The sequence below is a fragment of the Macadamia integrifolia genome, chromosome 5 (assembly GCF_013358625.1).
Source record: "Macadamia integrifolia cultivar HAES 741 chromosome 5, SCU_Mint_v3, whole genome shotgun sequence".
In the NCBI taxonomy this organism is placed as follows: Eukaryota; Viridiplantae; Streptophyta; class Magnoliopsida; order Proteales; family Proteaceae; genus Macadamia; species Macadamia integrifolia.
The window spans coordinates 10,959,438-10,984,341 of NC_056561.1; the positions used below are offsets into that span (position 1 = coordinate 10,959,438).

General features: G+C 38.9%; 2 protein-coding genes across 4 annotated transcripts; both read left to right on the top strand.

Annotated features, from left to right (window-relative positions):
• Positions 1–208: 208 nt before the first annotated feature.
• On the top strand, positions 209–2,514 carry LOC122080176 (transcription factor TCP7-like). Its single transcript, XM_042647082.1, has one exon. The coding sequence runs from the start codon at positions 512–514 to the stop codon at positions 1,319–1,321; it is 810 nt and encodes a 269-aa protein (XP_042503016.1). The 5' UTR covers positions 209–511; the 3' UTR covers positions 1,322–2,514.
• Positions 2,515–11,824: 9,310 nt separating this feature from the next.
• On the top strand, positions 11,825–15,075 carry LOC122078484 (thaumatin-like protein 1b). Of its 3 annotated transcripts, none has more exons than XM_042644486.1 (3): positions 11,825–11,979; positions 13,868–14,604; positions 14,787–15,075. In XM_042644486.1, exons 1-2 carry the CDS (start codon positions 11,922–11,924, stop codon positions 14,602–14,604), a joined length of 795 nt encoding a protein of 264 aa, XP_042500420.1. In that variant the 5' UTR covers positions 11,825–11,921; the 3' UTR covers positions 14,787–15,075. The 3 variants fall into 3 exon arrangements, with proteins under 3 accessions (XP_042500420.1, XP_042500418.1, XP_042500419.1); XM_042644485.1 differs by lacking the exon at positions 14,787–15,075 and adding an exon at positions 12,993–13,738 and having other exon boundaries at positions 11,830–11,979; positions 13,868–14,743; XM_042644484.1 differs by lacking the exon at positions 14,787–15,075 and having other exon boundaries at positions 13,868–14,743.
• The last annotated feature ends 9,829 nt before the right edge of the window (positions 15,076–24,904 follow it).

Below are 24,904 nucleotides of genomic sequence, written 5' to 3' on the forward strand. Positions count from 1 at the left end.
TCCCCCGCCCTAATTTCGTCAAACCTGCTGTCTTCCTTCCGTGTTTCAGTGCCGACTTCGAACTTCGCAGCGTTCCATTTCCCCCAAATTTAAAACTCACATAACCCCAGTGGCCTTTGGTAATTTCACACTCAATCAGTGTCAGTAGTTGTGAAGACTTCATTTCAGATTTTCTTCCACAGAAGAGGGGGGAGAGAGAGAGAGAGAGAGAACGGGTGTGACAGCGTGAGTGTGTGACAGAGGGAGAGAGAGAGAGAGAGAGAGAGAGAGAGAGAGATTGCCCAAAGGAGAGGGAGTGGGGTTGTGCGTAGTGGGCCCCCACCAATCCATGTGCCCTTCCGCCTGTCTCCACCCGCTCCTGCCGCTCAATGATTAGAGCCCTTCTTTCCAGTTTTCCTCTTTCTCTCTCTCACCAAGTTCAAACAAAGAAACAACCACACGCAGCGCCCACCAGCTCATCTTAGCATAGCCCACCTCTCTCCCTCTCTCTCGGCTGTAGCAGCGGCGAGTGATGTCGAATACAGACGGCACTTCTAATGGCGTAACAAACGGCGCCCTCATGGACCCGCAACGCCAGCAGCCCCCAGGGAACGGCGCACTAACGGTGAAGAAACCGCCGGCAAAAGACCGTCACAGCAAAGTGGACGGCCGTGGCCGCCGCATCCGTATGCCGATCATCTGCGCCGCCCGGGTCTTCCAACTAACACGTGAGTTGGGCCATAAATCGGACGGTCAAACCATCGAGTGGCTCCTCCGCCAGGCCGAACCGTCCATCATCGCGGCAACCGGTACCGGCACCACCCCTGCCAGCTTCTCCGCCGTCGCTGTTTCCGTCAGAGGCTCTTCCAGTAATTCTGTCTCCGTTTCTCTTGACCAGAAACCCACACAACCCATGCTGGGCCCCACTCCCTTCATCCTCGGCAAGCGACTCAGGAGTGATGATGATGATGATGATGATGCTGATGACGCAGCTCCCAAAGAAGATTCAGCCACTGCTACAGGCGGCGCCGCTGCTTCCTCCGCCTGTGGTGTTTCCGTGGGCCCCGCAGCTGGTGGGTTTTGGGCTGTGCCAGCTCGGCCGGATTTTGGTCAGCTTTGGAGCTTTGCTGCCCCACCGGAGATGGTGGTGCCGACGCCCGCGGCAGCTGCTGCTTCGCAGCAGATGACGATGGCTGGGAGGTTTGGACAACAACCCATGGGTGAGGCCTCCGCGGCGAGGGTTGGGAATTATCTACCGATTGCTCAAGGGTATCTGAACTTGCTTGCTTCATTGTCTGGTGCTTCGGCTTCGTCGGGGAGAAGAGACGATGAGCCTCGTTGATTGAAGGCTTTTGTGTGAGTTTCTTTCGAGTTGAGTGTATGTGTGGGTGGGTGAGTGAGTGGGTGTGTGGGTTTGTGGGGACTTGCGAGTGGATGATTTTTATGGGTATGGTTAGGGTTGAGGTTTTTAGTTGGTGGGAGGTGGGGGAGGGGGAGGAGGTGGGGAAGAAGAAGTATTAGTTTGTGGAAAATTAAGAATTCAATGGAGTAGGAGTTGTATTAGTCACTATGCTTACATATCTTTCTCTCTGAATGTTAGGGTTTAGTTTCATTTTTTTGTTGTTGTTGTGTTTCCTTCCTTTATTAGGGTTTGTTTTATGGGAGGGAGAGTTGAGCGAGCGAGGACTTAGTTGTTTGTGAGTTCTGAATCTGGCGATTTATCTTCACTGGAAGGGAGTTTTGTGTGTTGTTTTTGTTACTTCCTGGAGTATGAACTATGAAGGGTTAGTCAGAGAATAAACTTTAATCGACAGTGGATGCTCTGGTTTTCGTTTTTCCCACTTTCTTATGGTTCAGTGCGACGTGTGGTTCCGGTTGTTGCTGTTGGCTACCTAATGCGGATTAGGTTTGTGATGTTGAAGACGCTGAGTTGCAGAATTGGGCTCTGAGGAAGTGACTGGATTACATCTCTTGCTGTGAAGAAATTCGGTGTTTCTGATAATTTTACAGATTTCCCTTCTGGGCTACTGTGTTCATGATGATAGGCTGGCTACATGGGCATCTGAAGTTTGATTTTTCTTGGTGTAGCTGGAATTCTTTTCTCTGGGGTTCCTGACGACAGAGTAGGTCTCCAAGAGTCCAAGCTGCTGTGGTGATTATTGTGAGAGAAGAATTAGGGGATATTTACTGCCTTGTGTGCTGGGGAAGTCTCTCAACGAGGTTCTCTCTTGCTCTCTCTGTCTCTGTGTTCGTGTGGAGGAACTTAGTGAAGAATGCTGCGGAAATGCTCTTGGTTCATGCCTGTAAGATCTCATCTTTTCTCTTAATCTGTAATTTTTTTAGATTTTCTTAGATTTATCAGCATGACAATAATGGGGTTTTCTGTATGTAATGGATTGTTTGGGGTGCCTGCAGTGTGAATAAAAAGTATGTCTTTTTGTTTCTTTCCTTTGGGGTTTTGCTCGACCCATTTTTTGTGTGTTGTGTTCCTTTTATTAATGTAAATATGAACCATTCCATTCTGATTTTATTTCATTCGCAGTTCCAAAGGAGAATTAACTGAATTGGATTGTCTACCTCTTTTTTTTTTTTGGGTTCATTTTCTCCATTGTTTCTGATTGAGGAATTTGAGAGGGTGTCCTGCAATTTGAGCAACTAATTGGAAACCCTTGGATCAAAATTGACATTTATAAACTGAACTTATTTGGGCATATATTCATTTTGATGAAAAGATACAACTCGTTGGCTCTATAGAAAATGAGAAATAGTGAGAGTCCAACTCAATTAGACTGTAAAGTTGTAATGTCATGTCTCCCATTTTGTTTGTTGCTTTTTAAAATGATGACCGATTTGGGATTAAATCATCACTGGAACCAAATCTTTAATGAGCCAACAGATCATTTTGCTGGCCAAGATCTAATTTCAGTAGGTTCACTCTGCCCCTAGTCATGCATTTCACTCTTCCATGAACCAGGACATGGGATGCCGTGTCTATGCATCTTGATTTTAACAGGGATATGATACTGTCAGAGGCAAATTTGGTGCTATTCAGCACTCACTATAGCTGGTAGTGATTCTTCAGAGCTGGCAGATTATAATAGCAGGCAGGAATTGTTAACTGTTATGTTTCAGCTGAAAGGTGAACTTGCACTTTTTCCTGGTACTGGCATACATTTGTTTACTCTGTTTGAACTGAGATATCTCCTAGATGCTTTTGATTTTTGACCACTGGGAAGCAAGAGTTAGCCTATTTGGACCTTTGAGTTGCTGAGTTCACAGAAATATCATACCCAATGGCTGCACCAAACATTTCTACCACCCTCCCTGCAGTTCGAAAATAGGAAGGGGGCCGCCGGGGCCCTGGGGGGTGGGACAAGTGTTGGGACTGAAAGTTTTTCCACCTTACTCATCTAGTTTGTGAGCAGGATTACCCAATGGCAACAAGCAGTCATATTTTTTTTCAAATACCAAGTTGTGTGAGTTGCTAATGGCATTCATAGCAGTGAAACATGCACTTATCATTAATATAATGAAAAAAGGCCTGCTCTCTGTAAACTATTCAGGAAATTCCTGCTTTGCTTTGTTTCATAAGTTTGTGTAACAGTATAATCTGTTGCATTCATAGATTTCATTTGCACATTTGAGATGCTGTTCTCGTTAAAAATGGAATTTCCTTGAGGGAATGCTTGCACTTTGCCCACCTGCTTCATTGTTTCAAAATGGCTATGAAGGAATCATATCTTCAGGTTGATTAATTATGTTGTTTTTGTGGGAGACTTGAAAGTGAGATTAATCAATGAAGTTCTGGATGAATCTAGGAGTTTTTATTTTCAAAATTGTAACGACTTGGGTCTTGACCCTTAGTTGTCAAGGCATCGGCTAGGCGTCCATGCTCTTTCTTGGGCCCAAGTCGGCAACATGCCTTATCGATACTTTAGGATTTTGCGTTGATATATGTTTATTGCTTGTTTTTCCATGAGTATTCTTAGGGCAAAAGATCCGCACGTCATCTATGTATGCATTCTTCGCATGCTTACTCACATAAACCATGGGCTCCACTCACTTTCTCTCTTCGAAAAAATCCCTATTTACAATTCGTAACCGAACCCCTCCTTCACCCGAATTGGTATGCAGGCATCGAAGGGAACCCTATCCCATATTCTTATATTATATCCTATACTTTGTTTATTATATGTTGATTTTCTCATAACAGGTCATTACTAGCATAATTATGTCATATTGCATTGATATGACTTCTATGTTGCATATAAACATAAGTATATAAATTTATCCTTGTCACATTAAATATCCTACGCAATACCTATACTAGGCGCCCCTCTAACGCCTTGGGTTGCCTAGTTTTTCCTTGACAACTATGGCATCAAGTTCCCACATATGTCTATTATATCATCTGAAAACTAAACTTGATATTTCATCAGTTGAAAACAGGAATTAAATAAAGAAAAGGAAAAGATGAGGAGTTTTATCAAAAACCTTACTTTCTTCTTCTCCTTTGCTCTTTGCTTTGTCTCCCTTGTGGTCCCCCCCCCCCCCCCCCCCCGCCCCCCCGCCGCATGCTTCTCATTGTTTCCTTGAATAATGATGTAATACTCTTGTTAGATGCATTGTTGTAAACTCATTCATCTTGGGTACATGTTTGGTTTCAGGCAGGGGATATCTTTTTATGTTTTACATTTGAGTGCTATTTTAATCGTTAATTGTTACTGCATCCCATGTCATGTCTTCAATTCTTTACCCATTCTTATTCCCACATCAAATATATGATCGATGATTGTTTACTGCCAATGTCTTTATGACAAGACAATCTTGTTTTCTTCCATGAAGTAAGCTTACCTAGCTGATAGGATATATCAGTTCTTGCTTAGAAGTGGAATCTTCAGCTCAAAACCGAGAAAAACTCTGCCTGGATGGTGGGGATTAATTATGGATTTATAGTTGATTATTTAAATTTATCTTCTATTTCTGTGTCATTGTTTGCTCTTTTTTTTTTTTTTTTTTTTTTTTTTTATTAAATACAATTATTGTGAAAATACTGAATTGTTGAAAGCCAGTTGCTAACTTGCTATAGCATTTTTAAGCTCCATCTCTCCTTTTTCCTGTGGCATTTGGTTTTTGAGTGACAATTCTTGTGTTCAGAAGCACTTTGCTTATCTTTTTGTCATTGATTTGATGATTTTGTTATAACTGATGTAACCTGGAAACGACATCATGGTTATCTTTCCACTCCTTGGCCATGACAACCATGACATCCTACTTGTTTGAGTTGGTAATGCTAACTTGGGTGTTTGGTTTGGAACCCATTCTCCTTTAGTTGCTGATCTCATTGAAAACAGGCTCACCTGGTACAAATTCTAGCCAGCAAATGAAGTACTCAGAAGTGATGTAGGATTGGATGACGGACATAATTTTATTTTTCAATTTGTAGTGTGTTAAGGGCCAGCCAGACATTATTTGATAGTCTCGACTGGTAGAACTACCAACTCTCGATCCATGCAGTTCGGTTGATATTTTAACTGTCCAATAGTTCAAAATCCATTGACTGGGCTACGGGTTGTTCAAACTGTCCTTTGAGCCATTTAAACCAGGCAGTTAATTTTTTTAACCATACTTCATAAATATATTTATCATAATACAGGTTCATAGGAATAGACCAAAAAAAAATTGTATCATAAGAAAACATATCTATATTAAATGCCCGTAGTTTTACTTCGTAATTTTAGCGTATTATTAATTTGGAGGGGATCTCCAAGCTGGCAGCTTGGGAAGGAATCCACAAGTGGAAGCCATTGTAAAATAGGGTAGAGAGGATGGGGAGAAAGGATGAGAGGAAAAAAATAATAAAAAAATGAATGGGACTCCAGCTTTCAAAGCTGCCAGCTTTGAGGACCTTTTTCATATTAATTTTTATAAAATGTACCATGTTTAATACCACCCTTTTTAACTTCAACAACTGAACTCATCAAAGCCTGGTTGCCAAAAGAAAAGGAAAAGAGAAAAAAGAAAAAAGAAAAAAGAAAAAAGAAAAGAGAAAAAAATGACCATATTGAGATATTAATGCAATGATGTGTCCCTGGCATCAAAATTAATATCCCTTTCTGTACGTAGAGCTGGATGGTCAAACCTCTGGTTATATGGCCTGATGACACCGTACTTGGTTTTACTATACTGCAATTTCCCATGTGGGAACCATTGCTTGAGCTGGTTTAGAAGTCCCTTATTCCATAGATAAGAGTAGACTGTAGTAATTAGATGTTTGCCTTAGGTTAACTGAGGACATGTTCTGAGGACACAATGTTCAATCCATTGGAGATTTTGACTTTGCTGTTTCCCTTGTTAGAAGGTGAACTCAGATTAAATCTAAAGATCGGAAGGTGGGTAATGTGGAGCAGCTTATACTTGAGTGTTCTGCTTGATGCCAACATGACATTTACAATATGAATGGCCACATTTTCTTTAGCCACTGGGTATTGATGAAGCAGCTAGGTATGTTATATACTCCATCATATGTGGTTCCATGTTCTGATTCCACTTGGTTCTCTGTCAAACTGCTGATTTATTTATTGATTTAAATGTCAAACATGACATTTACATATGTGTTTTTTTACTCTCTAACCCTTATGTTTGATTAAGACTTGGATTTAAGTCAGTCGATTTGGTTTCATGACCAATATTTGCTTGATAATTTATCTTAGATTCTGTTACATCAGAAAAATTGATACTCCTCTCCTCAGGTAAATCAAGGGAAATCATATTGGTATTTTAATGGAATATCCACCTTGAGGTATCCCTTTCCACTTAGGGTATTCTCCACTCCAGAATTTGACAATAAAAAAATTGGAATTCCATGGGATTCTTGAATTGAATTGGAAATATTACATCCCACAACTCTTTTTAACCCCTCATATCCTATATCATGTGTGGTTATTGATGTCATTTCAGGAATTGATGTCACTGTCATCATCTTCTCCTTCCGCTCCTATCTCAGTTTCACCAGTGGACTGGTGACCCATTGCCTACCGTTGCCTTCTTCGTCCACTCCTCTGTCGTGATCGCCTGTCATTGTTCTCCCCTTCCGGCCGTTTCTCTTGGGTCACACCACACTGGTAATGGTTACTATGTTTGTAATGTGGTTTTAAGGTTTAGGGTATTGGGTTTCAGGTGGGGTTCTTGTTCATCATAGCTTCATATGCACACAAACCATTAATGACAGGTGAAAAAGGCAGGCAAAATAGGGTAGTAAAACAACCACTCTTCATCTCATTTAAAAGCTCAGAAAATAAGATTGAGCTATAACCATAAGGGCAAATACTTGTTGCCACATTCTGCAGGCTTGTTAGAGTGATGCACATTACTTCTTTAGTGTCAAGTCTTGGCCAAGACCAAAGCTAATCAATCAGAACCGCCGGTTGGATAAGTAGCTAGCTCTACCTCTTTGGTCTTTTCTGATTTATTAGGGAATGCGATTGATATAGGTGGGGGTGGTTCATCTTTGATGCTATTGATACCAGGTGGACCCAACATGTCTGGGATAAGGTTCCTTGAGCCCAGAAGATGACCTCTCATTAATTCTGAAATTCATTTTTCTCCTTTTAGGAGTGTGTTCCATTCATTGGGACCACCATCACATGTGAAGCTGCCACTCTACCCTCTCTTATTGGGGAGTGAGGTGTGAGAGTGCCGTACTGTTTGTTACTGGTACGGTTGCTTGCTTCTTCTGCTTCTGCTTCTGCTTCTGCTACTGTGTTGTATAGTACCACCACCTACCATTATTAATTGTTAATTGGTTTCTTCAGACAAGGGTTGGACCACTCCTTGTAGGTTGGAATTTGGAAATTGATTGTAACTGTCTCATTAATATGCCTTTCTTCTATGGTAAACTATAGTGAGTACTTCATGACACTCTGTGATAGAACAATCAAAGCAGCCTCAAAGTGAGGGCAAAGGCTTTCTACACACTAACCTGTGAGCTGATCAGTTCTATTCATCAAATCAGATCAATGGATCCCAATTGGCAATGAAGTGTAAGTGGTTGGCCTGTAGCTCAAAACAAATTTATTGATCAGAAACTATGAGGGTTCTCATCTTGATCTATGGTCTCAAGTCTCATCAGTACCGGTCTAGAACAAAGTAATGCTTCTCCTTTTTATATGGGTTGGACCAGGTTGGGCTGGTCTGACCATCTGAGTTAAGATATAATTACTAAACCAGTTTCCACCCGTTATATAGATTGGTTACGATTGTGGCACCTAAAGTGTACATTCAGGTGAACGTTCGTGCAGGGGATCTCAACGTATGATCTCGATGGCTGTTCGAATATATCTGTCAATTTAGGTTGTGGTTGGTTTGGTTGCAGGGAAGGAAAACACTTTTCAGTTTTTGTGGCCTATTTCATTGGATCATGCTCTGATTCTATTGAGATTTTTGAGGGGAATGATTTGTGTGGATTGCAGACTCCTATGGACCCTGGTGTGGATAGAAAAGCCAAGGTCAGTCACCTTTTTCTTTTGCTGGACTGCAAAAGCTTTGGCACACACAAACACAGCCTCAAGGTCTGGGACTCATTGCAAGTATCCTATGAAGTTGCTAATGCTTCACCATAATCACAAAAGGTGAAACTACCCATCCAAAGAGAAGGACAAAAATAAATAAATAAATAAATAATACAAAATAAAAGGAAAACCTTTACCCTTGTTTTTATCTCCATTGTCAGTGGTAACTCAGCCTTATAAGAACCTTTTGCAGAAGCAACAACCCTTGAACATTTCTATGCCATAGGTTGTAGATCTTTGCTGCAACCTGTCTACTGAAGGTTCTCTCACTTGAGCCATTGTTTACTAACCATCAGATTGGTATCAAGAGAAGCTATAAAGCCACAAAAGCTTGGTTTCCGGTTCTGATTGCTATCAATAGGCCGGTTTGTTTGATTTTCATTAGGCCTTATATCAGTCCTCCACATGAGGAACAAGATCGGAACTGACTTATGTAATTAGTCCTCATAATATTTGAGATAAAGGGTGTTAATTAGTTTGGTTCCGGTGTAGACGGTTTGATTTGAGTCCTGGAAGAATTTTTTAGGTGAAATTAAAATCGAATTATTTAATAAATGGTTTCATACATTAAAATCAAACCGTTTATAAATGGTTTTCGTTTAAATAAACGATTTTTAAACATTTTTCTTATGTTTTCTAATTTTTTATTCAGACAACTTCTTTACCTTTAAAAATTTTAGTGAGATGGATGTAAATTATAACATTGAATTGAATTGTTTATTGTTATATGCTTTTTTTAATTGTTTTCTGATGTGAATTTAATTTTTTTTTTAATTATTGAAATGTATATAAACTTAACATTGAATGACTTAAACTTACTAAGTATATAATAATCAGTTCAACGGTTTATCAACTGTTTAAATTTTAAAATCAAAATCAAATCACGGTTTCGGTGTAAACAGTTTGATTCGATTTTGGTTTCAAAATCACAGCCTTAATTTAATATTGATTAATAATGTTTTGTTCAATTACTGGTCTGTAATCGGTTTTGGTTGGCCCACTTTGTATGTATATTTTGACTAATTGCTCTTAATCGGTCAGTCAAGCGGGTGGACTGAGACTGACCGACTAATCCAAATAATTACTTTTCTTAAAACGAAAACCGGTCTGTATATTAATCTGTTGGTTCAGTTTTGGTTTTATTCAGTCGGTTTCCGTTGGGCCTGTTGGTGGTGGGCTAGGGTTTGACACCTCTACTGATATGATATATCAAGAGACCTAATCTGCCATATAGGTAATGGCACCATTCACATGGCCAATTTTTCTGGTCCCCTGTCCAAGCGATTGGGACCTCTCCTCCATTCCTTCCAAAGGGTGTTCTACGAGCCCTCACCGGCTCACCCAAACAATGTTTTGGTCAACTTGGGCCTGTCGTAGATTGTTCAATGAGAGTTGAGGTGGTTGGGCCTTCCTTCTGGTGAACTAAAAGCCCATAGTCTTTTTTTTTTGATAAGCAAAAGCCCATAGTCATATCGATGAAATTGAATTATAAAAATAAGTTACCCCATTAGATGATCATACGGCTTGAGGCATTACCTTTCATGTAAACCATCCTATTAAGTTCGGATAAGGCTGAGTTTATCCCTGTTGGTTTTCTGGGTTGTGCAATTTTTGAGAAGGAATGTGTTGATTTGAAAATCAGGCTCATAAATTGAATGCGTATTTAGGTAATTTTGATCACCTATTAATAAAACCCATTTTGGGTCTTCTAGTATAGGCTGATTCAGAAGGGTTTTGATTGATGGAACTACGGTATGGACTCTGGACTAAAGAAGTGAAATACTAAAATTAAATGGACGATAATGAAAGAGGTAAAAGTTATGGTGGATGATAACTCATCAAGAGAATCTTTGGATGGGTGCACCTTGCAGTGCCATGTGGAAGAGTAATGTGAAAAACTCGTTTGCAGATACTTAGAAAGCGGTTTAATTTGTCTACATGTCAAATTTTGGTATCAAATTCAACTTGCCTCTCATCTAATGTCTTACCCATAACTCTTTTAGATGTATGGGTTCAATAAAAAATAAAGAAGGTAATTGATAATATTACACAGAGGATTAAAGTGGAATAGATGAAGTGGAGAGGTGCGACTAGAGTACTATGTGACCGACATATTCCTTGAAAGCTTAAAGAAAAGTTCTATGGGACTGTTATACTGTCGTTCCAGTTTTGTTCAAAAAAAAAAAAAAAAAAAAAGAAGATATTTTGACATAGAAACTGAAATTTATGTTTTTGACACAAAACGTCGTTTTTAGAAAAAGAAAAGTTATTAAATTCAGCCTAAGTTTTGGTTATTCCCGGAACAGATATAAGTCAAGAATCTTCTAGGGCCGGAGGAGGGGGTGGGGATCAAGTTGGCATAAAAAGCCTGACCTCTTCATCTTGTAGACTATATGGTCTTGAGTCTTATCTCCATAACAAAACTACAAAGTCGGACAAAAAAATAGAGAATGGTTAAGGTCACCAAGGGATTGGTAATATTAAGGTCGTCAGATTTGTATATTCTATATCTTATAATATAAAATTTTGTTGATATTAGAAAATAAAAAGAGAAAAAGAAAGAATGGAACAAATGCATAATATCAAAACAAAATCAGATGCAAATGAGTTGAAAATTTGACTCGGGAGCTAGAAAGTGTAAATCATTCAAAAGAAATAATTTAAAACAAATTTATTGGGATAATTGATGCGAAAGAAGTACCACAAAGTGATTATTTTAGGTATCTAGATTCAATCATAAACAAATTAAGTGAGATAGAGAATGATGCTTCATTAAGAATTAAAATAGAAAAGATGAAGTGAGAGGTGAGTCTCGACTATTGTATGATCGACATATTCTTTTAAACTTAAAGGAACATTTTATTAGGCAATTATACGATTGGGTATGATGTATTGTGTGGAATATTAAGCAGTTAAGAAGCATCATATAGATAAACTCAGTGTAGTGGAGACAAGATTCTAAGTATTGGTATTAAATTACCCGATTCGTATCTATTTGGAAAGTCTCCGTTCTCGATACCTTACAAATAATGTATCAGTTAAATAGTACAAATCAAAGGTAAAATCCCAAAAAAATCCTCTTTTTTTATTTTTTATTTACTTGACAAAATGGAGAGGTATTTCTATTTGATATAGGCAATTTGATACTGATCCATTTCCATATAAAATCAGTTTTAGGGATGACAGATATTCATTCAAAATAAATAAATATAGGGTGAGGATAAGGGTATGATGGTAATTGCTCCTTATAGTAACATTTTGACTAATCACACCGTGATTGATGGTATCAAGACTCTTCAAAGACTTTTCTCATCAATTCTTCTTCGGTAAAGATAGTTGAGGAAGATTAAAAGTAGCCCTGCAACAGCAGCAATGGAGTCCAGAGTTCATGTGTCCCTTCTCGTTGTCTTTCTCTTCGCTCTCGTCTCAGGTTTGTTCTTACTATGTGTATTCTTTGTTTTGATAGCTTTCTTTTTTGTTAAGACTATGTTTGTTGGGTTCAGATCTGAGTTTGGATCAGGTTCTTAATCCATAACTCGAATTGATAGTCTTGTTATAAGAATCGAGAGATTAAATGAATTCCAAGTGTGGATACAATAATAATCATTCTTGTAGAAAGACCTCATCCGGACTCTTTAGGTCCTCCTCAACTGGATGACGACCGAAGAGGATAGAGAAAGTGAAGCAAGAGAGAGAGAAAAAAGAGTTAGCGGCAGCAGCGGTGGAGATGAGAATTTATGAGAAAATAGAAGAGAGAAACAGAATTTTACTTTCCCTTTCCCTCTCTCTCTCTCTCTCTCCCGCTCCCGCTTCCACCTTGCCCATCCTTCACTCCAATCCTCTCCCCTCAAAGATTTTTGTCTGATCTTACTTCCAAACTATAACACCAAACCCCATCCCGCTTCGTAAAACCCGATCCGAGTCACAGATGTTGGCGAACCCCAACTGCTGGCCATGGACTGGCGGTAAGACACAGAAGCCGAAGCGGAAGCCCGATCTCTGCCCTTGTTCCTGGAAAAAGCCCTACGAGCAGCATCGACGGCAAGGAAAGTATCTTGTTCATCGTCACCGGATTCTTGTACTTGTGATCAAGGAGAATCTGGTTGATCCGATCCATTTTCGTCTTCTTCACCTGTTGCTCTCACGTTGATTCATCCAGATCGCCGCCATTAACGTCTTCTCCGTCCTCGGCGACTTCAACTCACCCTGCTCTACCTTTTATTTGGATTCACTTCCTCTTCTTCTTCTTCTTCTTCTTCTTCTTCTTCATTGAATATGACTTTCGACCCATACATCCATCTGTGAAAAAGACAAAAGTGGTGGGGGTACAACCGGTTGAATGAATTTACATTTTAAACGGTCAAGATTGATGCACGATGAATCTTCTATCTCAATTAAGAGTAGCTCTGATTAATATTCTGTTTTAATTATGTGGGATTGCAGGAGGCTTGTCAATTACCTTCACCTTAAAAAACAACTGTGGTTACACAGTCTGGCCAGGAACATTAACAACAATTACCAACGCCCAACTTTCTTCAACGGGCTTCCAGGTGCCCTCTGGAGCTTCATATTCCATAGATGCCTCAGCTGGATGGTCCGGCAGGTTCTGGGCTCGAACTAATTGCTCATCTTCAAATGGAAGTTTTAAATGTGAAACCGCAGACTGTGGCTCCAGTAAGGTTGCATGCAATGGGGCAGGAGCGATTCCACCGGCCACCTTGGCAGAATTCACACTAGGCAGCCAGGATTACTATGATATCAGCCTTGTTGATGGATTTAACTTGCCTATCTCCGTGACTCCACAAGGTGGAACTGGTAGCTGCCAATCGGTGGAATGTTCAGGCAATGTGAACTCGGTTTGCCCGGCCGAGTTGAGTGTGGATGGGTCTGAGAGAGAGAGAGAGAGAGAGAGAGAGAGAGAGAGAGAGAGAGATCCAATCCAACACGCTTTATCAAAGACTTTCTCTCATCCCCTTATTATTTCTTCAAAAGACTTTTCTCAGTATTACTTCCTCGCTCAACAAAGAGTAGATCTTTATTTATTTATACGTACCTTAGTAGCTCCATCTATAAATAGCCACCATGAGATAAGGAAGATTATAAACTAGCCCTTCAAACACAAGCAGCAGAAATGGAGTCTAGAGTTCATATGTCCCTTCTCGTTGTCCTTCTCTTTGCACTTGTCTCAGGTTTATTTTCTTTGTTTTGATGTCTTCTTTCTCTTTGACTGTCATGGTTATGATTTAAGAAAACACTATGGATCAATTTTGTTTGCAGAGTAGGTAATGATTAATCTGTTTTAATTTGTGGGATTGCAGGAGGCTTGTCAGTTACCTTCACGTTCAAAAAAAAGTGTGGGTATACAGTCTGGCCAGGGACATTAGCGGGATCTAACAGTGCACAACTTTCTTCAACTGGTTTCGAATTGGCCTCTGGAGCTTCAAATTCAATAAAAGCCTCTTCTGGATGGTCCGGCAGGTTCTGGGGTCGAACATATTGCTCATCTTCAACTGGAACTTTTAAATGTCAAACCGCAGACTGTGGCTCCGGTAAAGTTGCATGCAATGGGGCAGGAGCGACTCCACCTGCCACCTTGGCAGAATTCACTATAGGGAGTAATAGTTCAAACCAGGAATACTATGATATCAGCCTTGTTGATGGATTTAACTTGCCACTTTCGGTGACTCCACAAGGTGGAACTGGTAGTTGCCAAACAGTGGGATGTTCAGCTAATATCAACTCGGTTTGCCCATCCGTGTTGAGTGTGAAGGGGTCTGATGGAAGTACGATTGCTTGCAAAAGTGCGTGCGATGCATTTGGAAGTGCTCAGTATTGTTGCACTGGTGCCTATAATACGTCTAAGACTTGCCCACCCACCAACTACTCCAAAATCTTTAAGAACCCGTGTCCTCAAGCCTACAGCTATGCATATGATGATCAGACAAGCACATTCACATGCACCGGTGCTAATTACCTCATCACCTTCTGCCCGGGAAATAGTAGAGAGCAATCTATACCATATTGTTTGTCCGTGGGATTTGCATTTTATAATTAGGTATAATTCATTCTCTCATTTCTCTCCATTAGATTGTAAGCTTCCATTTTAATTGATAAACGTAAGGGTATGTTTTAGGAACATAAATACATGAGGAAATTGCAATCCTATTTAATTTTTTATTTTATTTTTTGGTAAACATATTGCATGCCTTATTATTTTCCATTCATTATGGAAACCAGGAGTGTCAATTTCATGGCCAACTGAGCCCGCTTGTTTAAGGCCCGATCTAGATCGGCCTGATTAATAAAAGTGTTGGGCTCAAGTCTGGCGGGTTTATAGTTAGTCATTTGCGGTACACGGTGAAGTCTGAAGGTAGCTCAACTGGCCTGACCATTTACAAGCCCGATGAAACTTTACGTACTAGCTTGACTGTTTATCAGGTACATATTAATTTTCTTTTTGGATAGAATTAGATATATATTGATATTTTTATCAATTATTGAATGTAATTAATTGTAAATTTTTTCCTAAATTATCGATGATTTAATAAATTAAAATTTATAAAGTCCAAACAATTAAGGCCTGTTTATGCCTTTAATGGTACATTAGTCCGTTTAAGACCTGATTAGCCCAATTAAACAAGCCGAACGGATTACATAAATAGGTAGGTCATGGTACAAGCCAAAAGGCCCGCCAAGCCTGACCGGTTGACACCCCTCATGAAAACCTTTCGTTTCTATTTATTTTTTTTTTTATTTTTTGTTTTTAAACAATTTTTATGGTGGCTACTCTCTAATGCTTAGCCGTTATCACCATATCAAATTCTACATTAGCCGTTGTCACCATAACAAATTCTAAAATGTAGAATCCAATCTCATGATAAGAGGCTTATGCCTACCAACGAGAGGGGGAGGGGGAGGGAGAGGGATATCACATAACTCTTCCAATAGATGCTGACGTCTTTTTCTAACAAATGAGATTTCAGCTCATCGGCTTTTTCACGCATTCTCATATGTGGTGATTGATATTTAAGGCTTTTAATTTGCCGAATACGTAAGAAATAATAGGGGAATTAATAGAATCATTCAGATATAAAAGGGAAGCTAGAAAACCTGAAAAGCTTATTAAAGACGTGATTTGTTTAATTTGGATTTTTTTTTTGATAGGTAAATATGATTAATTAAAAGAAAGAAAAAGATAAAATATAATTAGAGGTAATCCCAGAGAACCTCCTTTAGACATGCCTAAAACAAGGGAAGGGATTCCAAAAACAAACAGGATAGGCCCTGCAATCAAGTAATAAAGTCTAGAACATAAATAACATAGAAAAAATTATATTCAAAAATAGGTAACTCGATCAGAATCCCCTTTTTATAAGGTTGTTTGGATATTGTTTAAACATTTTGAGGATATCTCATTTTGATCATTTATCGCATCTCATATAAGTTAAGAATCTATTATCAAGGGGACAAAAGAAAAAGGGTCCGTCTAAAGAAACTTCAATAGCAATACCTTGGCCTCTTCTCAAGGAGTACACAAATATAAATCGGATCTTACCTATGCATTAATGAATCATAAAAATACAATAGGAAAATGATACATACCATTCACCATTGATTGAGAAGAACTCGATGTCATGCTTCGTGCTTCTTGTTACTTGATCTCCATTGCAATAACCATTATTCGATCTGCTCATCTTAGCATTCTTTGACGATGGCTCCAATAACAAGAATGACAATACAGTATGAGGTGGGATACTGATGGAGATGGAGAATTTATATCTTGACCTCCTTTAAATGATTGACACGTCCTTAACTTATAAGGGGAAAAATCGTACGGTTACAAGTCCAATTTATAACGTTTTTTTTTTTCCCAACTATGTTAAAATGCATTACTACTAATTTCTTTATGGGTGACAACAAAAACAGGGTCAGAGGTAGGGGTAAGGTAAGGGTGGGGGTGGGGGTGGGGGTGGGGATGGGGGAGGGAACAAAATGTCACAAACTTCCTTGCTTCTTGGAGGCCGGGGCTTTTCCTTTGAGGGCTTTCCCATTAGGGTGGGCAAATGGTCTCTCAACTGGGTGAGAGGATTTACCAATATGAAGAGGAGGAGGGGATATCCTATAATGGGAGGGATATCTGGCTCACCAGAGTCCCCATTAAAAGGGGTTGCGAATCCTAACAGAACAACGAGGGGTAGGAGGAAGAGGTTCCATGGTAAGAGGAAAAATGAGAGGGGGAAGAAAAGTAAGATTTAGAGATTGTTAGCAGGAGTGCGGGGGGGGGGGGGGGGGTGGGGATTTCTGGAATGAGAGGGACTCAAATGAAGGGAAATAAGTTGGATGGGGCTTAGGTGGGACGGGATTGTTAGGATTGAGAAGGGAGGGATTGGGTTTGGATGGCATAGATAGTGGATGAGATTTGGGACAATGGGTTGAGATAGGGGTGTCAAAATTTAGCCTGAACTAATAAAATTGATTGAAACTAACAAAAAAATTCGGATAAAATCAAACCGATCCTTATTGGATTGGTTTTGGATTGAGATATGTTGGGATCAGTTGAAAATTGGACCAAATTGAACCGATCAATAATCAAACCGAAACCAAACCGAACGAAACTGATACAAAAATAAGTGGTTATGAGGTTATAAATAGGTGAATTGATTATACAATTTTTACGATATTAGTGAGAATATTTTTTGATATTAGTGAGAATATTTTTTGTTGTAAGGAGAATTATTACAAATCAATGAATATGAGGTTATAAATAGAGAAATTAATTGTAAATTGTAATAAGGCTTCCACTGATCTCCTTGTTCACTATACAAAATTAGTTGGATAGTTAAATGAGTGATTGAATAGTAATAGGGTTCATTTTGTGATTTTAACATTAGTTTTCTTCTTAGTAATTAGTTATCCAGTGGTTTCAATATTAGTTTTCTTTCCCTTAGAGTGATAAACCATGATTTTGTCACAAAGTCAAAGTGTTCAGAGAGAAGAAAAGGCTGGAAGGAGAGGAAGAGAAAAAAGAAAAGGGAAGGAGAAAAAAGATATTAACTGCAGCCTTCCTATGGTCTGTATCCACTGGAAAAGAAGAGGAAGAGTAGAAGAAGAAAAAGGCCTCATAACCTAGGCTGCATCTACCATCAGTTTACCCTCCCAAGAAGAGTTCGAAGACCCTTATCTAAGGGGTGAATCTAGCCACATCATTAATAGTGAATAGAAACCATTATACTCTCTCTCTCTCTCTCTCTCTCTCTCTCTCTCTCTCTATATATATATATATATATATATTTTACATTTCTAAATCTCAAAAAAATGCTTAGAACTTTGCAGCCTTGTAGTTGCCATATCGCATGTAGTTTTCTTACTTTTTATCCCTTTCATATTTTCATGAGAATATGTTTTTAGTGTATGCATGTATGTTCATCTTTTCTTTCAAGACCTTTCAAATATATATATATATATATACTATATTATATATTAAGTTTTAGGAGCTGATTGGTAGTCACCTTTGATTGATACTATGCTATTTTAAATTCGATTCTAAGGGGTTGTTGAATGTTGTTCTTGATGTATGAAAGACCTGCAGATCTCAACCTCTCTACAATTAATGGTTGTTGCAAAATTAATATAGATGGATGCTCTTTAGGCAACCCAGGATATGTAGCATCTGGAGGAGTTGTTCGGAATCACTTGGGAGTAGCATTATGGTGTTTTTCCATCTTTGAAGGAATCACCACTAATTTCTGGATAGAAATGAATGGAGTATTTGAAGATGTGAAAATCTCTATGTAGCTGAACCTGAAGTGGATTGATATAGAATGTGACTCTAAAGTTGTTGTGTGCTGCATCAAGAAGAGGGCTATTCCTTGGGCGTTCAAACAAAAATGATTGTTTTACTTGAACTACCTGAACGAGATTCAATGGAATATTCACCATTGTTTTCATGAAGTGAATATGGTAGCGGATGGTCTAGCAAAGCATGCAGTGGCAACTCGATCGTTGCATATTTGGGATACCTCTCCGAGGTTCTCGGCTAACAATATGGAATGGGATGCAATGGAGAGGCCGAGATTTCACTTTGTATAATGTCTAGGATGTTTTTCATTTTGTGCTTTTTAATAGTTGTCTTAGCTTCCTTCTCTATTGATGGCAATGCCGAAAGTGGAGTAGGATGCTAAGAGTGTTTTGTTTCCCAATTTTGGGCTTTGTATATTTTCTCTCATTTTAATATATACTTTGATGACTTTAAGCAAAAGAAAAAAAAAATCATTTCCATTCCATTCAAAATGATAAATGATTAGACTATTTCATTGATGATTTTAGGGCCTGTTAGCACTATGAGTTAATGAAATCTATTCAATTTTAAATGTTACATGTTAAGTACGGCCTCTATTAATGGTTTTAAGGGTTGTTAGCGTTTTATTTGAATCAAACATATGCCATCTTGATTTTGATAATTAGGGACTGTTTAGTGTTCCACTTAGTAAATTTTGCCCTATTCTAGTCTATGATTTGTAGGGGCTGTTTTGGTACATTCACTTAATTAAATTGATCCCGTTTTGAATTTATAATGATAGAAGCTGATTTGTTGTTCCTTTTATTTTTTTGCTAGAAATTCTGAGATTTATTAAAAGAAAGGAATAAAAAGATAAATGTACTGGAATACAATAAAATGTGATTCAGAAGTCCCCACCTTCGGCATTGCTATCAACAGGGAAATTTGAAACACCTACCTAATTTATGAAAATTGGTATTACATCTTCCTACATCATTATGTGCGATCTCGTTGTAAATGAATGAAGGGAAGATTATATCCAAATCAGAAATACCTGACTTAGCTGCATCTTTCTCAAGATAGTCTGCTATTGGGTTTGCTTTCTTGAAACAATGTGTGATTTTCGAATTTATTGTGTTCAAGAAAGGCTGAATTGCCAGCCAATCCTACATTACATACCATGGGACAACCTTTGCTTGTACTGAGTTTACTATAGCCACCGAATCAGCCTCTATCCATAGCGACTCCACTCCATTTCCCTTTGCCATTTTTAAGCCGTCCATTAAACCTTTGAATTCTACCACATGGTTAGTTGATATACCAATGTGGTATTTAAACGAAGCTATGGTCTTCCCCGTGTGATCCTTAAGAACTCCTCCTGCTCCAGCCCATCCTGGATTCCCTAGAGTACACCCATCAATGTTTAGCTTTGACCAACTTGTGAGAGGTTTACACCAATGAACTTCCAGTAATGTTTGGTTAGGCTGAATAGGAGCATTTTTTAGACCCAACCGATGATAGCATATTAAATCACTCTGTTGCTTAATTTGCTCTGGAGAATTCTTACTTGCCTCCTGTGGTTCCCTCTTTACATTTTAAAAATTTGGACGTCAGTTCAATAAATTCCTTCTTGCCTTCTGCTATTTCCCTCTCTCCAAATATTGTCTGCAATGATTATCAGACCCATTGACGAAGCCTCCATCATTGGCAATATTCTTCTCTTTCTGATTCACTAATAAACCCACTTATCGACTTCAACCATATTCGATCTCAAAATCCCAAAACAATCTAAGAATTTGGCCCATAATGCCATGGAGAAAGAACAGCTTATAAAGAGGTGGTTTATTAATTCTCCTGAAGCATTGCATAAGTTGCATTTGGATACTAGGGGAATACCTTTTTGAATAATCCTCTCATCTGTTGGTAGCTTCTCATGCATCAAACGCCATCTGAATGTAGATTGTCTTGGCTGCAAGTTTTTCCCCCATACAATAGAGTGCCATGAGACTTTAGGGTTCCTTTTTCTTATTTCATTCCATGCTGACGTAGTGCTAAAGGTTCCTGAGACAGGTATACTTGAGATAATAGCTCTCACTAGCTGCACTATTCCTACCATTGAGAGGAGCTTCCCCTTACAACCTGACATTCTTTTCCTGACTTTGTCCATGACTGCCATCAGTGCTTGCTTTTTAACCCTGCCTTTGAATATTTGAACTCTAAGATATTTGCTTGGCAACTAACAAATTTGAATACCAAGGTCATCAAAAATTTTTTTTTTCACTCTGCTGGAATTCTTCACATGAAAATCTTACTCTTGTCAAGATCTATACATTGGCCTGAGTACTCCTGATATTGTTGAAAAAAGACTTTCAGATTGTGCACAAATCTGGTAGAAGCATTCATAAACATGAATAAGTCATCTGCAAACATCAAGTGGATGGGAACAACCTTGCCTCTAGGACCTTTCAGAGGCTTAATTGTTTATCATAGACTAGTTTATTTAGATCCCTACATAGAACTTCCTCATCCAGGATAAATAGAATGGGAGAAATTGGGTTCCCTTGTCTAAGGCCTTGCTCCACTCCTAAATACCCCACTGGACCCCCATTGAGAAGGATAGATATTTTGGATGATGAAAGAATTTGAGAGATCCAATTGACCCAAGTTTCTGAGAACCCAAATTTCCTAACCACTTGAAGAATAAATTTCCAGGAAATTGTATCAAAAGCTTTCTAAATGTCAATCTTAACACCAAGGCCGCCATGTCTGGTAGAGTCATGCGTGATGTTAGCTAGTTCCGAAGCCAAACAAATGTTAGAATGTAGTCCCTTGCCTCTTTGAAAAGCACCCTATTCCTCTAAGATAAGCCTAGGAAGAAGGTATGAAGTCCTAGTAGCTAGGATCTTAGGCAAAACTTTGCAGTAAAAGTTCCCCATACATAAAGGCCTGAATTTATCTAAGGAATCTGTACCATCAGACTTGGGAATTAAAGCAAGATTCTTATCGTAGACACGGACATGCCCTAAGTTGAGCTGGCCACTTGTAGCACAGACCGAAAGAAGAGAAGGGCTAAGAGAACTTGAAAAAGGGATCTCTCTCATTGATTCGTACCTTTTGGCATGATACCAGTGATAAAGAATTCCTTGACTGCACAAATGAAGTCGTCTACCACCACCTCCCAGCAAGGGAAGAAATATCCTAGATACTCATCAGGACCTGGAGAGCTGTCCTGATCAAGATCCCACACTACCTTTTTGATTTCAACTGCACTTGGGATGGAGTCTAAGGAGAGCAAATCCACCTCATCTACAAGGGTCAGAATGGCTTCTAACAACTCCCAATGCTCAATAACTACCCCCTCCTTATGAAACCTTTCATAGTATGAGATCATGTGATCCGCAATGGTATTCCAAGTAGTAGCAATAGATCCATCCTCCTTTCTGAGCTTTTTGATTGTATTCCTTGCTCTTCGAATTTTTGTATATAGGTGAAAGAATTCGAAGTTTCTATCACCTTGTTTCAACCATCTTAGCCTTGACTTCTCCGCCCACAACTTCTTATGGTTTTGCAAAGGTTTCAAGTAAGCAATTTTTGTATCTGCTTCCCTTCCAAAAAGAGGGTCATCTAACCCACTAGTCTCGACCTCCTCCTGGACTACAGATAAAGCTTCATTAGCCTTTACTAGCTCCACTCCAAAGTCTACGGATGTTTCTCTAGACCAGCTTCTAATCAGTGGTTTTAGTCTCTTCAGTTTGTGAGCAAGGACATAGAATGGTGATCCAGTCAGATTCTGCTTCTAGGAATCGTTCACAATATCAAGGATCTATCCTTCCTCTAGCCAAAACTTATGAAGCTTGAATGGGAAATTTGCAAGCTTTCCACTCTGCTCTAAAACAATGTAAATCGGACAATAGTCTGAGAAAACACATGGCTAAACTGTTTGCACACAGTCCTGGAAATAGTTCAACCAGACTTCATTACAAATGCTTCTATCTAGAACTGCTTCAGTGCTACCTCGCTTCCTATTATTTGACCAAGTGAATTTCCTCCCTTGGGATGGAACTTAAATCATTGAACAAGTGTCCACCATGGCCTCAAATTCTGTAGCTGACCCCATGCTAAAAGCTCCAAGCCCTCTCTTTTCATGTGATGCTAGCATCGCATTGAAATCACCCACCATAATCTAGGGAGCCGATGATGGTTGTACAGCTACTAGGTCAACCCACAAATCTCTTCTAATTGCTCGAAAACTACGGACATGAATCATAGAGATGAAAATCGGTTGCTGCTTCCATTGCAATTAAATGGTAATTTGCTGTTTCAATTCAAAGACTACAATAGGCCTAGCCATCCCTCTCTTCCAAACCAACCACAAATTTGACACCCTACTTGCTCCACAAATTTGACACCTTGCTTGCTCTAATATGGCTGATAAGAACTGCTTCAAAATCCATTTTATTGAATAATTTTGGAAAAGCATCTAAATGAATCACAGGCTCAGCGACACAAATAACATCAAGATCTTTTCCCCTCACCATACTTGTTAAGGCCATACAAGCTGAGGCCTTCTTAAATCCTCTAAGATTCCAGTAGAGAATTCTCATAAGTCACCTTTTTGAGGACACAATACGGTCAGACTATCTGATTTAGTATAGATGATTTGTTGTTCCTTGTCAATTAAATAGACATTATTTTGATTTCATAATTGTAGGAGTTAAATTAGGTTTCTCAACTTGATTAAATCTATTCTATTATAAATTAGAAATTTAGGGGCTGATTTAGCATTTCTTATTGTCTTGGTTCATTCCATTATGAGTTTATGAATTAGGGACTGCTTACATAATTATATATATTATTGGATGCGTAAGGGTTGATTTCGTAATTTTTATTGTTTATGTGTTAATATAATACTCGTTAAATGCTCTAATACATGATGTGTATGCATGGGCTGAAATGTATGCTTTAAATTATGAATTAGAAATGAATTTTTTAGTTCTTAAAATTATGTGTTATTGCATGTGGTAAAATGTATGCACTTGATTATTTGCTCCATCACATGTGTATTTAAATGATGGAAATAATGAATGAGATCCATAACATTTGACACTTAGAATTTTGGGGCAAATGAGGGATGTAATTTGTATGGATCATGAGTTCAAATGTTGGCCACAGAATGTGTGGGACATTCCATGGCTTCAGTCCAAAGAGTGTGTGGTGCAAGCAACATCTCCTACCCTTGGAGTCATCTTCTTTTTGTTTATTGACCTACTTGAATGTCAAGATACGCATTGTCCACAGAACGTGTGGGATGACGTATGCACAAGCCACAGAGCGTGTGAGACATTTAAGGGGATTATGTGTAATGTTCGGGTACTTGGATGTCAAGATACGCATTGGACATATAACATGTGGGATGATGTATGAACAAACTACAGAGCGTGTGGGGCATCTAAGGGACCTTGGATTTTAATTGACACTTGGGTGTTAAGATATGCTTTAACCACAGAGCGTGTGGGATGACATATGTACAAGCCACAGAGTGTATGAGGCATTTGGGGGAACAAAGTAAATGAATTTATTAAATGGACATGACCGAGAATAACTGGACTTTGTAAACTGCCATAGATATTGTATATTTGATTTTAAGCTATTATTGCATGTGTTATTGTTATATGCCTATGTTTTCAAACTTGTGGATATTGTATGCAGTTTTAATTAAGGAATATCTCCCTAGAAACTCAACCAAATCATTCATCAGAAGGAGAGCACTCTGACATGCTGGTTAATGGTGAGAACCAAGATATTGATGGGGACGTGCAGAACATTCATTATTTCAATTGATCCTTGATCATTTTATTTAGGGTAATTTAAAACGCCACTCCCCTAGAGAATGGCACAATTAGAGAGTCACCCCCTGCATAATAACAAATTATGCTCGCTCCCCCTGCAGTCAGGTGCTGTTAAATGAAGAGTTAAAATGACGATTGTACCCTTTTAACCTCATTCTAATCCTATGGTTGAGACACAAACCCCTCTTTCAAACTCTTATTTTCTCAAACAATACTCTGACTGCCCAAGATTTCCGAATTTGACCTGCTGTTTTCGAAGAAGAAGGGATGGAGGCGGGAGGAAAAATTGTTGGAACGAAGAAGAAGAAGAGAAGAAGAGAAGAAGAGAAGAAGAGAGAAGAAGGCACCTTCACTGTTTTCCAATTTCTAAAGCGTTGTGCCCTTTGCAGACGAGGAAGAAAGGAAGCAGTATTTTATTCTCCAGGATCAATGTTACAAAAACTTGTACCTAATATTTCCTCACTCTTTATCTCAGAGGATCATGATGTAAAAACTTATTGTACACTATATTTGAATTTAACATGGGAGTGAGTATATGCATACGTCAGAACTGCTTTCCAGTTATGAAGCTTTGCTGAATATTCAAAAATTCTTCTTCTTGAACTTCCTTTGAGAAAACATAATTTGGGGAAGAATCAAGAAGGTGGGGTTTTGGGGGTTTCTCTGATATAGTTTTCTCACAGAAGGAAGTAAGAATGGAGGGATGGCTTTATCTCATTCGTTTCTGT

Excerpts from the sequence above, each read along its gene's own strand:
- LOC122080176 (XM_042647082.1), top strand. The coding sequence starts at position 512 with ATGTCGAATACAGACGGCACTTCTAATGGCGTAACAAACGGCGCCCTC.
- LOC122078484 (XM_042644486.1), top strand. The coding sequence starts at position 11,922 with ATGGAGTCCAGAGTTCATGTGTCCCTTCTCGTTGTCTTTCTCTTCGCT. Across the intron at positions 11,980-13,867 it reads TCTCTTCGCTCTCGTCTCAG|GAGGCTTGTCAGTTACCTTC; the intron begins GTTTGTTCTTAC and ends GTGGGATTGCAG.